Consider the following 12,730-nt stretch of genomic DNA (forward strand, 5'->3'; position numbering starts at 1 on the left):
TGTTCGGATCTCTTGGCATAATGGCTAATTTGTTAGGTTAACCTGTCTGGGATAGGGGGCCGTATTTTCACGGCCAGATAAAAAACGTACCCAATTTAAATAGAATAGAATATGCATAGTATTAGTAGATTTGGATAGAAAACACTCTAAAGTTTCTAAAACTGTTTGAATGGTGTCTGTGAGTATAACAGAACTCATATGGCAGCCAAAAACCTGAGAAGATTACAAGCAGGAAGTGGCCTGTCTGACAATTTGTGGTCCTTCTGTTGCATCTCTATCGAAATTACAGTATCTGTGCTGTTACCTGACACATTTTAAGGCTTCCATTGACTCTCTAAAGCCGCCAGAAAGTGGATTGGGGCGTCTCCTGTCTCTGGGCAAAGTATAGGAGCCCTGTATGTCAGTGGACTGCCTGAGGACTCATAGCCTGGAGATGCATTGCCACGAGACTTGGCCATTTTTACTTTCCCTATTTGAATGAATGCAACGTTGTCTGGTTGGAATATTATCGCTATTTTATGCAAAAAATTGCATAAAAATAGATTTTAAACAGCGTTTTACATGCTTCTAAGTATGGTAAAGGCACATTTTGAAACTTTTTGTCACGAAATGCGCTCGCACGTTACCCTTTGGATAGTGACCTGAACGCACCAACAAAACGGAGGTATTTGGACATATCTATGGATTACTTGGAACCAAAACAACATTTGTTGTTGAAGTAGAAGTCCTGGGAGTGCATTCTGACGAAGAACAGCAAAGGTAATCCAATTTTTGTAATAGTAATTCTGAGATTTGTGAGCCCCGACGTTGGCGGGTGTCTGAATAGCTAGCCGTGATGGCCGAGCTATGTACTCAGAATATTACAAAATGTGCTTTCGCCGAAAAGCTATTTTAAAATCTGACATAGCGATTGCATAAAGGAGTTCTGTATCTATAATTCTTAAAATAATAGTTATGTATTTTGTCAACGTTTATCATGAGTAATTTAGTAAATTCACCAGAAATTTTCGGTGTGTATGCTAGTTCTGAACAGCACATGCTAATGCAAAAAACTTTTTTTTAATATAAATATGAACTTGATTGAACAAAACATGCATGTATTGTATAACATAATGTCCTAGGAGAGTCATCTGATGAAGATCATCAAAGGTTAGTGCTGCATTTAGCTGTGGTTTGGGTTTTTGTCACATATATGCTTGCTTTGAAAATGGCTGTGTGATTATTTTTGGCCGGGTACTCTGCTGACATAATCTAATGTTTTGCTTTCGTTGTAAAGCCTTTTTGAAATCGGACAGTGTGGTTAGATTAACGAGAGTCTTGTCTTTAAATAGCTGTAAAATAGTCATATGTTTGAGAAATTGAAGTAATAGGATTTTTAAGGTTTTGAAAATCGCGCCACAGGCTGCAAGTGGCTGTTACGTAGGTGGACCATAGAGGTTAAAGCATTTGTAAGGTTTTTGTATTTCGCACCACAGAAAACCACTGGCTGTTGAATAGAGTGGGACGCTGACGTCCCACCTAGCGCAGACAGGTTAACAATTTATAAACTATTTACAATTAAATTTGTAAACATTTATAAGAATGTGTAAATATTACCAGCCTTCCAATCCGTAAAAATGTACAACATTTATAATAATTTATAAACATGTATATTCATTTATAAAGGCTTATTCTTAAAAGTGATTAATAAAGTGTTAAAGACACCTTTACAGTATAACAGTCCATTAGGTCACAACTAACACATTTCTTCACATAATGGTTTTCTAAATCCCTCTGGATTTATTTGTGTAGAAATTCACCCCATCTTGTGCTCTTGGTAATAAATATTACTATAAATCTATCACATTCATGTAAAGGAAGAAAGCTTATGTTGTTCATGTTTATGGTTTCATCGAAGTGGTGTAAAATAGTACCTTTCTTTTGTGGTTGTGATAATTACATAAAGAGGATATTCATTTCTATTGGATGACATAAATATCATAACTTTGATTGGATGACAAAGATGATATGGATTCCTATTGGATGACATGAAGATCATATAACTTCTGATTGGATGACATAAAGATCATATGGATTCCTATTGGACGACATAATGATGATATGGATTCCTATTGGATGACATGAAGATCATATAACTTGTGATTGGATAACCTAATGCTTGATAAGACATTGCTTAACATCAAGTTTGATATGAAGTGTCTAATCAGGGATGGAACTGAAGGATTTTGGTCACTGGCCAACCTGGCTAGTGGACTACATATTTTACTATCCGGCGGGCTAGTTTGACACATTTTCTACTAACCTGGCCTGAACAGTACTATCCTCGGTCTGAGTGTTTCTGGGTTGTCACTATCTGGCCAAGATGCTATATCAGAAACGCAAATATTTGTTTTCATAAATGTTTACGATATCGAACATTTTGACTTCACAGTTTGGCCATGTAGTGGGAACCTTTGTTATGGGAGGAGTAAAGAGGTGCATTATGGGGGTTTGGTGACGTCATTTCTGCGACTCCGATGTGTTCTCTGCGCTCCTTGACCCCTAGGACAGAAAAAGGTCAAAGGACAGAGGTTAACTTAATGAAAGTGGTTTGTGTGTGTGTGTGTGTGTGTGTGTGTGTGTGTGTGTGTGTGTGTGTGTGTGTGTGTGTGTGTGTACCTGGGATTGGCTGGAGGAAGGGTTGGTAGTGCTGCCCTCTGAGTATCTCTTCTTCTGTGGTGTGCAGATACAGGACAGCAGCTTGCAATACTCCTCTCTCACCTGATGGGGGCAGCAGAGCACAGTGTCACACACACACACACACACACACACACAACACACACACACACACACCCCATACCAATCCATACCATACCGTTTTGTTCAGTAGGCAGTGCATGATGAACAGCAGTGCTCCCTGTAGAGAGTTGAGGATAGTGAAGAGATATGTCATGACCACTGTCCCCTCCTCTTGGAACTGGAACACTCCAAATATCCACATAGTACCCAACACACACAGCTGGGCCACTGCTGTCACTGTGAACACCCTGGAGAGAGAGAGGGAGGAGGAAGGAGGAGGAGGGTGGAGGAAGAAGGGAGGACGGGAAGGAGGAGGGAGGGGTGAGGGAGGAAGAAGGAGGGAGGAAGGAGGGGGAGGAGGGAGGGAGGAGGAGGGAGGAGGAGGGAGGAGGGAAGTGGGGAGGAGGGAGGATGAGGGAGGAAGGAAGGAGGGAGGGAGGAAGAGGGTGGAGGGAGGAGAATGAGGTGAAGGAAGGAGAGGGGTGGAGAGAGGAGAAGGAAGGAGGGTAGAGGCAGAAGGAGGTGGGAGAACAGGGGGAGGGAGGGGGAGGACAAGGAGAGAGAGGGAGGAGGAGGGGGAAAGAAGGAGGAGGGAGGGGAAGGAAAGAGGAAGGAGGGGGAGGAGGAGGAAGAGAGGGAGGAGAAGTGGAGAGCTAAATAGTTGTTTTCTAACTCCATGTGGCTCACACTCAGAGGTGTCTCTCCTAAAGAGAGGGAATATTGTATTTCGTTAATAACATCTGCTCCCCATCATTATACAGCCCTGCTCACCATTGCTATTCAAACCTACTCCCCATCATTAAGAACACCTGCTCCCCATTGTTATGCACACCTACTCCCCATCGTTATTAGCATCTGCTCCCCATCGTTATGCACATCTGCTCCCCATCGTTATTAGCAACTGCTCCCCATTGTTATGCAAATCTGCTCCCCATCATTATGCACATCTGCTCCCCATCGTTATTAGCAACTGCTCCCCATCATTATGCAAACCTGCTCCCCATCGTTATGCACACTCACTCCCCATCATTAATAACACCTGCTTCCCATCTTTACCTGTTGGGGGAAGGGGGCAGTATTTACACGGCCGGATAAAAAACGTACCCGATTTAACCTGTTAGGGCTAGGGGGCAGTATTTACACGGCCGGATAAAAAACGTACCCGATTTAATCTGGTTACTACTCCTGCCCAGTAACTAGAATATGCATATAATTATTGGCTTTGGATAGAAAACACCCTAAAGTTTCTAAAACTGTTTGAATGGTGTCTGTGAGTATAACAGAACTCATATGGCAGGCAAAAACCTGAGAAGATTTCATGCAGGAAGTGGCCTGTCTGACAAGGTGGTGTTGTTCTTGCCTCTGTTTATTGAAGACTGAGGATCTTAGCTGTAACGTGACACTTCCTACGGCTCCCATAGGCTCTCAGAGCCCGGGAAAAAGCTGAACGATATCGAGGCAGCCTCTGGCTGAAACACATTATCGCCTTTGGCAAGTGGCCGATCAGAGGACAAAGGGCTTAGGCGCGTGCTCGAGTCGACCCCATGCTTTATTTTCTTTCGTCTGTTTACCTAATTGCAGATTCCCGGTCGGAATATTATCGCTTTTTTACGAGAAAAATGGCATAAAAATTGATTTTAAACAGCGGTTGAGATGCTTCGAAGTACGGTAATGAAATATTTAGAAATCCTTTGTCACGAAATGCGCCGTGCGCGTGACCCTTATTTACCATTTGGATAGTGTCTTGAACGCACGAACAAAACGCCGCCGTTGGAACATAACTATGGATTATTTGGGACCAAACCAACATTTGTTATTGAAGTAGAAGTCCTGGGAGTGCATTCTGACGAAGAACACCAAAGGTAATCAAACTTTTCTAATAGTAAATCGGAGTTTGGTGAAGGCTAAACTTGCTGGGTGTCTAAATAGCTAGCCCTGTGATGCCGGGCTATCTACTTAGAATATTGCAAAATGTGCTTTCACCGAAAAGCTATTTTAAAATCGGACATATCGAGTGCATAGAGGAGTTCTGTATCTATAATTCTTAAAATAATTGTTATGCTTTTTGTGAACGTTTATCGTGAGTAATTTAGTAAATTGTTAGTAAATTCACCGGAAGTTTGCGGGGGGTATGCTAGTTCTGAACATCACATGCTAATGTAAAAAGCTGGTTTTTGATATAAATATGAACTTGATTGAACAAAACATGCATGTATTGTATAACATAATGTCCTAGGGTTGTCATCTGATTAAGATCATCAAAGGTTAGTGCTGCATTTAGCTGTCTTCTGGGTTTTTGTGACATTATATGCTAACTTGAAAAATGGGTGTCTGATTATTTCTGGCTGGGTACTCTGCTGACATAATCTAATGGCTTGTTTTCGTTGTAAAGCCTTTTTGAAATCGGACAGTGTGGTTAGATTAACAAGAGTCTTATCTTTAAAATGCTGTAAAATAGTCATATGTTTGAGAAATTGAAGTAATAGCATTTCTAAGGTATTTGAATATCGCGCCACAGGATTACACTGGCTGTTACGTAGGTGGGACGATTTGGTGCACCTACCCTAGAGAGGTTAATCTGGTTATTACTACTGCCCAGAAACTAGAATATGCATATAATTATTGGCTTTGGATAGAAAACACCCTAAAGTTTCAAAAACTGTTTGAATGGTGTCTGTGAGTATAACAGAACTCTGGCTGGGTACTCTCCTAACATAATCTAATGTTTTGCTTTCGCTGTAAAGCCTTTTTGAAATCGGACAGTGTGGTTAGATTAACGAGAGTCTTGTCTTTAAAATGGTGTAAAATAGTCATATGTTTGAGAAATTGAAGTAATAGCATTTCTAAGGTATTTGAATAACGCGCCACGGGATTCAACTGGCTGTTGAGTAGGTGGGACGATTTCGTCCCGCCGACCCTAGAGAGGTTAATGCACATCTGCTCCTGAACGTTATTAGCACCTGCTCCCCATCGTTATGCACACCTGCCCCCCATCGTTATGCACACCTGCACCCCATCATTATGCACCACTGCTTCCCATCGTTAAGCACACCTGTTCCCCATTGTTACGCACACCTGGACTTCATCATTACGCACACCTGCTCCCAATCATTATGCACACCTCCTCCACATCGTTATGCACACCTGCTCCCCATCTTTACACACACCTGTTCCCCATCGTTATTCACACCTGCCCCCCATCGGTAATAACACCTGTTCCCCATCGGTAATAACACCTGCTCCCCATCAGTAATAACACCTGCTCCCCATTGTTCGTAACATCTGCTCCCCACCATTATACACTCCTTCTCCCCATTGTTATTCACACCTACTCACCATCACTAATAAAACCTGAACCCCATCGTTATGCACATCTGCTCCCCATCGTTATTAGCACCTGCTCCCCATCTTTATGCATATCTGCTCCCCGTCTTTATGCACACCTACTCCCCATCATTAATAACTGCTCCCCATCTTTATGCACATCTGCTCCCTATCGCTATTAGCACCTCCTCCCCATTGTTATGCACACCTGCACCCCATCGTTATGCGCCACTGCTCCCCATCGTTATGCACACCTGCACCACATCATTATGCACACCTGCACCCCATCGTTAGGCACTACTACTCCCCATCGTTATGCACATGTAACAGTGTAGGTTCCGTCCCTCTCTTCGCCCCAACCCAGGCTCGAACCAGGGACCCTTGCACACATCAACAACTGACACCCACCGAAGCATCGTTACCCATCGCGCCACAAGAGCCACGGCCCTTGCGACGCAAGGGGAAACCCTACTTCAAGTCTCAGAGAGAGTGACGTTACCGATTGAAACGCTATTAGCGCGCACCACCGCTAACTAGCCATTTCACATCGGTTACACACACATACTCCCCATCGTTACGCACACCTGTTCCCCATCGTTATGCACACCTGCACCACATCGTTATGCACACCTGCACCCCATCGTTATGCACCACTACTCCCCATCGTTATGCAAACATGCTCCCCATCGTTACGCACACCTGTTCTCCATCATTATGCACACCTTCTCCCCATCATTATGTACACCTGGACTTCATCATTACGCACACCTGCTCCCCATCGTTACGCACACCTGTTCCCCGTCGTTATTCACACCTGCTCCCCATAATTTTTCATTCTCCTCCCCATCGTTATTCACAACTGCTCCCCATCGTTATGCACACCTGCTCCCCATCAGTAATAACACCTGCTCACCCATCGTTAATAACATCTGCTCCCCATCATTATGCAGCCCTGCTCCCCATTGATATTCACACCTACTCCCCATCATTAATAATACCTACTCCCCATCATTATGCACATCTGCTCCCCATCGTTATTAGCAACTGCTCCCAATCGTTATGCAAATCTGCTCCCCATCGTTATGCACATCTGCTCCCCATCAATATTAGCACCTACTCCCCATCGTTATGCAAATCTGCTCCCCATCGTTATGCACATCTTCTCCCCATCGTTATTAGCACCTGCTCCCCATCGTTATGCACACCTACTCCCCATTATTAATAACACAAATCTGCTCCCCATCTTTAGGCACATCTGCTCCCCATCGTTATTAGCACCTTCTTCCTGTCGTTATGCAAACCTGCTACTCATTGTTATGCACCCCTGCTCCCCATCGTTATGCACACCTGCTCCCCTTCGCTATGCACACCTGCACCCCATCATTATGCACCACTGCTCCCCATCATTATGCACCACTGCTCCCCATCATTATGCACCACTGCTCCCCATCGTTATGCACACATGCTCCCCATCGTTGTGCACACCTGTTCCCCATTGTTATTAGCACCTGCTCCCCATCATTATGCAAACCTGCACCCCATCGCTATGCACCACTGCTCCCCATCGTTATGTACACATACTCCCCATCATTATGCACACCTGCTCCCAATCGTTATGCACACCTTCTCCCCGTCGTTATGCACACCTGTTCCCCATCGTTACGCACACCTGTTCCCAGTCGTTATTCATACCTACTCCCCATCGTTATGCAAATCTGCTCCCCATCGTTATGCACATCTTCTCCCCATCGTTATTAGCACCTGCTCCCCATCGTTATGCACACCTACTCCCCATTATTAATAACACAAATCTGCTCCCCATCTTTAGGCACATCTGCTCCCCATCGTTATTAGCACCTTCTTCCTGTCGTTATGCAAACCTGCTACTCATTGTTATGCACCCCTGCTCCCCATCGTTATGCACACCTGCTCCCCTTCGCTATGCACACCTGCACCCCATCATTATGCACCACTGCTCCCCATCATTATGCACCACTGCTCCCCATCATTATGCACCACTGCTCCCCATCGTTATGCACACATGCTCCCCATCGTTGTGCACACCTGTTCCCCATTGTTATTAGCACCTGCTCCCCATCATTATGCAAACCTGCACCCCATCGCTATGCACCACTGCTCCCCATCGTTATGTACACATACTCCCCATCATTATGCACACCTGCTCCCAATCGTTATGCACACCTTCTCCCCGTCGTTATGCACACCTGTTCCCCATCGTTACGCACACCTGTTCCCAGTCGTTATTCATACCTGCTCCCCATCGTTATGCCCACTTGATCCCCATCGATACGCACACCTGGACTTCATCATTACCTTGATTTCTTCCCGTTTATTTAGCCCTCAGTAGCCTGTCTTCAGGCAGTATTGGTTTCATTCACGTTCGGTACGCTGCTCCTGTTGTGTTTTTCTGCTTGTTCTCATTATTAACTTCACTAGGGTAGGGGGCAGCATTCGGAATTTTGGATGAAAAGCGTGCCCAAATTAAACTGCCTGCTACTCGGGCCCAGAAGGTAGGATATGCATATTATTAGTAGATTTGGATAGAAAACACTCTGAAGTTTCTAAAACTGTTTGAATGATGTCTGTGAGTATAACAGAACTCATATGGCAGGCAAAAACCTGAGAAAAATCCAACCAGGAAGTGTGGAAATCTGAGGTTTTTCAAGTGATTGCCTATCCTGTATACAGTGTCTATCGGGTCATTTTGCACTTCCTAAGGCTTCCACTAGATGTCAACAGTCTTTAGAACGTTGTTTCATGCTTCTACTGTGAATGGGGAGAGAATAAGAGGTCCTGGAGTCAGATGACTGAGAAAATGACATGAGCTCAGTGGTGCGCACTCCCGTGAGAGTTAGCTGTGTTCCTTTTCTTTTTTGAAGACAAGGGACTTGTTTGACATGTTTCTACGAACTGTAATATAACGTTTGACATGTTTCTATGAACTGTAATATAACTTTTGTGACTTTTCCTCTGAACATACTGCACGAGCACAGTGGATTTGGATTACTCGGCCGAGCGCGCAAACAAAAAGGAGGTATTTGGACATATATATGGACTTTATCGAAACAAACACATTTTTTTTGGTGAACTGGGATTCCTGGGAGTGCATTCCAATGAAGATCATCAAAGGTAAGTGAATATTTATAATGTTATTTGTGACTTCTGTTGACTCCAAAATGGCGGGTATCTGTATGGCTCGTTTTGATGTCTGAGCGCTGTACTCAGATTATTGCAAAGTTTGCTTTTGCCATAAAGCCTTTTTGAAATCTGACACAGCGGTTGCATTAAGGAGGAGTGTATCTATAATTCTTTAAATAACTGTTGTATATTTTATCAACGTTTATGATGAGTATTTCTGTAAATTGATGTGCTCATTCACCAGAAGTTTTGGGAGGCAAAACATTTCTGAACATTACACGCCAATGTAAAATGGGGGTTTTGGATATAAATATGAACTTTATTGAGCAAAGCATACATGTATTGTGTAACATGAAGTCCTATGAGTGCCATCTGATGAAGATCATCAAAGGTTAGTAATTCATTTTAGCTGTATTTCTGTTTTTTGTGACGCCTCTCCTTGCTTGGAAAATGGCTCTGTGGTTTTTCTTGTCTAGGCACTGTCCTAACATAATCTAATGTTATGCTTTCGCCGTAAAGCCTTTTTGAAATTGTACACTGTGGTTGGATTAACGAGAAGTGTATTTTTAAAATGGTATATAATAGTTGTATGTTTGAGAAATTTGAATTATGAGATTTTTGTTGTTTTGAATTTGGCGCCCTTCTATTTCACTGGCTGTTGGCGAGTGTGTCCCGCAGGTGGGATGCTAGCGTCCCACATACCCCAGACAGGTTAAACTCTCCTTCTGTACCTGCTTCCTGAATCCTAGTGTATAGGTTACACTCTCTCTCTTTCTCCCACCCTCCATCATTAAACTCTCCTTCCAGACTCCGAGTGTATAGGTTACTCTCTCTCTCTCTCTCTCTCTCTCTCTCTCTCTCTCTCTCTCTCTCTCTCTCTCTCTCTCTCTCTCTCTCTCTCTCTCTCTCTCTCTCTCTCTCTCTCTCTGTCTCTCCATCCATCCATCCCTCCATCCATCCATCCGTCCATCCATCCATCCATCTCTCAGTTTCACGCTCACATTCCCTTCATTTCTCTCTCTCTCTCTCTCTCTCTCTCTCCTTACTTGATCTTGTGTAGGTTGGAGAGGTCAGGGTTGAGACTAGAGAACTTCTGGGCCAGCCTCCAGACAGTGATGATGAAGAAGAAAGCGTTGAGAATGATGATGGTGCACACTGGGCCGAAGAAACTCCAGATGAATCCTCTCTCCAGAGACAACCAACAGCTGACAGAGACACACAGAGAGGATAACATTAGATTTGGGTTATATACATGTTATATCTATGACTATTTACGTTGACCTCCCTCCTCCCGTTTACCCCTACCTACATTTACAAATGACCTCGACTAACCTGTAACCCCGCACATTGACTCAGTACTGGTACCCCCTGTATATAGCCTTGTTATTGTTATTTTATTGTGTTACGTTTTGTTTTAATATTTACTTTATTTAGTAAATATTTTCTTAACTCTATTTCTTGAACTGCATTGTTGGTTAAGGGCTCGTAAGTAAGCATTTCACGGTAAGGTCTACACCTGTTGTATTCGGAGCATGTGACAATTAAATATTGATTTGATTGTAATTCTAAATTAGGTTAAAAGAAGGGTCTTTCTCCAGAGACAACCAGCAGCTGACAAACAGAGAGGATAACATTGGAATAAGGTTTGATTAAAGCTAGAATTAGGTTATCTGGTGTTATTTACATGTTATATTTATGTTAGATAAAACCTCTCTCCCGAGAATCAACCAGCAGCTGACACACACACACTGATGTCTTAAAGGGACAGTTCACCCAAATTACAAAATGACACATTAATGTCCTTACACTGTAAGAAGTATATGGACAACATGATGGGCAAAAAAATGCTAACATTTGTCTTAAATGGGATTTATGCCACAAACGCTGAAGCATTAGCATGTGGAAACAGTGCCAAGAAACTAAACCAAACTGATTACTGTTATATCTTGTCCATAGACTGCTTACAGGGTAAAGACACAAATATGTACATTTGTACTTTGGTTGAATTATCCCTTGCTTTGCTCTCAGGCTCTCTCTCTCACTCACTCACTCACTCACTCACTCACTCACTCACTCACTCACTCACTCACTCACTCACTCACTCACTCACTCACTCACTCACACACACACACACACACACACACACACACACACACACACACACACACACACACACACACACACACACACACACAGTTAGAGACTCAGACTCACTGTTGTGTGGTACCATATCCATCTGGGTAGGTGATAGCAGAGATGATGACTATAGCCAGTGGCAGTCCATATCCCACAGCATACAGGTACAGAGGTCTACAGTAAGAAGAAGAATCACAGAGATTCATAAAATACAGGTATAGAGGTTTACAGTAAGAAGATGAATCACAGAGATTCATAAAATACAGGTACAGAGGTCTACAGTAAGAAGAAGAATCACAGAGATTCATAAAATACAGGTACAGAGGTCTACAGTAAGAAGATGAATCACAGAGATTCATAAAATACAGGTACAGAGGTTTACAGTAAGAAGAAGAATCACAGAGATTCATAAAATACAGGTACAGAGGTCTACAGTAAGAAGAAGAATCACAGAGATTCATAAAATACAGGTACAGAGATCTACAGTAAGAAGAAGAATCACAGAGATTCATAAAATACAGGTACAGAAGTTTACGTTAATAATAATAATAATAATAACAATAATAACAGCATTATTTGTAATAATAACAGCAATAATAATAATAATTATTTATTTATTTGTATATCATATCACAGACAAAATGCAGCTCAAGCTCTTCATAAAATAGCAAAATAAAAAAACTAAGTTGTAAGAAATATATGTAATAAAATATAATATATAATAGATAAGAAATATAAAACACATGTATAATGAAATACATAAAATATACATTATACTGTATATATATATATATATGAATATAAGATGAATGTGTAATGAAAATAGACAAATATATACTATAAAAATATAATAACACATATTTATTGATAAATATATAAAATAAAATAATAACCTTATGGTAGTGTTGAAGACCAGGACCACCATGCGGTAGAGCTGAACCCCCTCTAACAACATCCAACTGAAGGATCCTAGGAAGAACAGGTGGAGGAGACCTGCTACAACCCTACATCCATCCTGAGAGAGGAGAGGAGAGGAGAGGAGAGGAGAGGAGAGGAGAGGAGAGGAGGAGAGGAGAGGAGAGGAGAGGAGAGGAGAGGAGAGGAGAGGAGAGGAGAGGAGAGGAGAGGAGAGGAGAGGAGAGGAGAGGAGAGGAGGACAGGGGGAGGAGAGGGGCGAGAGGAGAGGAAGACAGGGGGAGGAGAGGAGAGGGGCGAGAGGAGAGGAAGACAGGGGGAGGAGAGGGGCAAGAGAGAAGGAAGGAGGAGAGGAGGAGAGGGGCAAGAGGGAGGAGAGGAGGAGATGGGAGGAGTGATGGCTAAAGTTAACACTGGC

The 12,730-nt window shown here is 42.8% G+C and overlaps 1 protein-coding gene across 2 annotated transcripts in view; it reads right to left on the reverse strand.

The window, feature by feature from the left end:
* Nucleotides 1–1,613: 1,613 nt before the first annotated feature.
* LOC106592307 (adhesion G protein-coupled receptor E5) overlaps nucleotides 1,614–12,730 on the reverse strand; it is a 34,178-nt gene continuing 23,061 nt past the window's right edge. For both annotated transcript variants that reach the window (XM_045709938.1, XM_045709936.1), the window contains exons 12-17: nucleotides 12,291–12,412; nucleotides 11,476–11,571; nucleotides 10,308–10,466; nucleotides 2,855–3,026; nucleotides 2,659–2,760; nucleotides 1,614–2,541 (exon numbers count right to left, since the gene is read on the reverse strand). In XM_045709938.1, coding sequence (XP_045565894.1) covers nucleotides 2,500–2,541; nucleotides 2,659–2,760; nucleotides 2,855–3,026; nucleotides 10,308–10,466; nucleotides 11,476–11,571; nucleotides 12,291–12,412 — 693 coding nt within the window. In that variant the 3' untranslated portion in view covers nucleotides 1,614–2,499. The remainder of the gene's footprint in view (nucleotides 2,542–2,658; nucleotides 2,761–2,854; nucleotides 3,027–10,307; nucleotides 10,467–11,475; nucleotides 11,572–12,290; nucleotides 12,413–12,730) is intronic.

This window comes from Salmo salar, chromosome ssa02, assembly GCF_905237065.1.
Source record: "Salmo salar chromosome ssa02, Ssal_v3.1, whole genome shotgun sequence".
NCBI classification, from domain to species: Eukaryota; Metazoa; Chordata; class Actinopteri; order Salmoniformes; family Salmonidae; genus Salmo; species Salmo salar.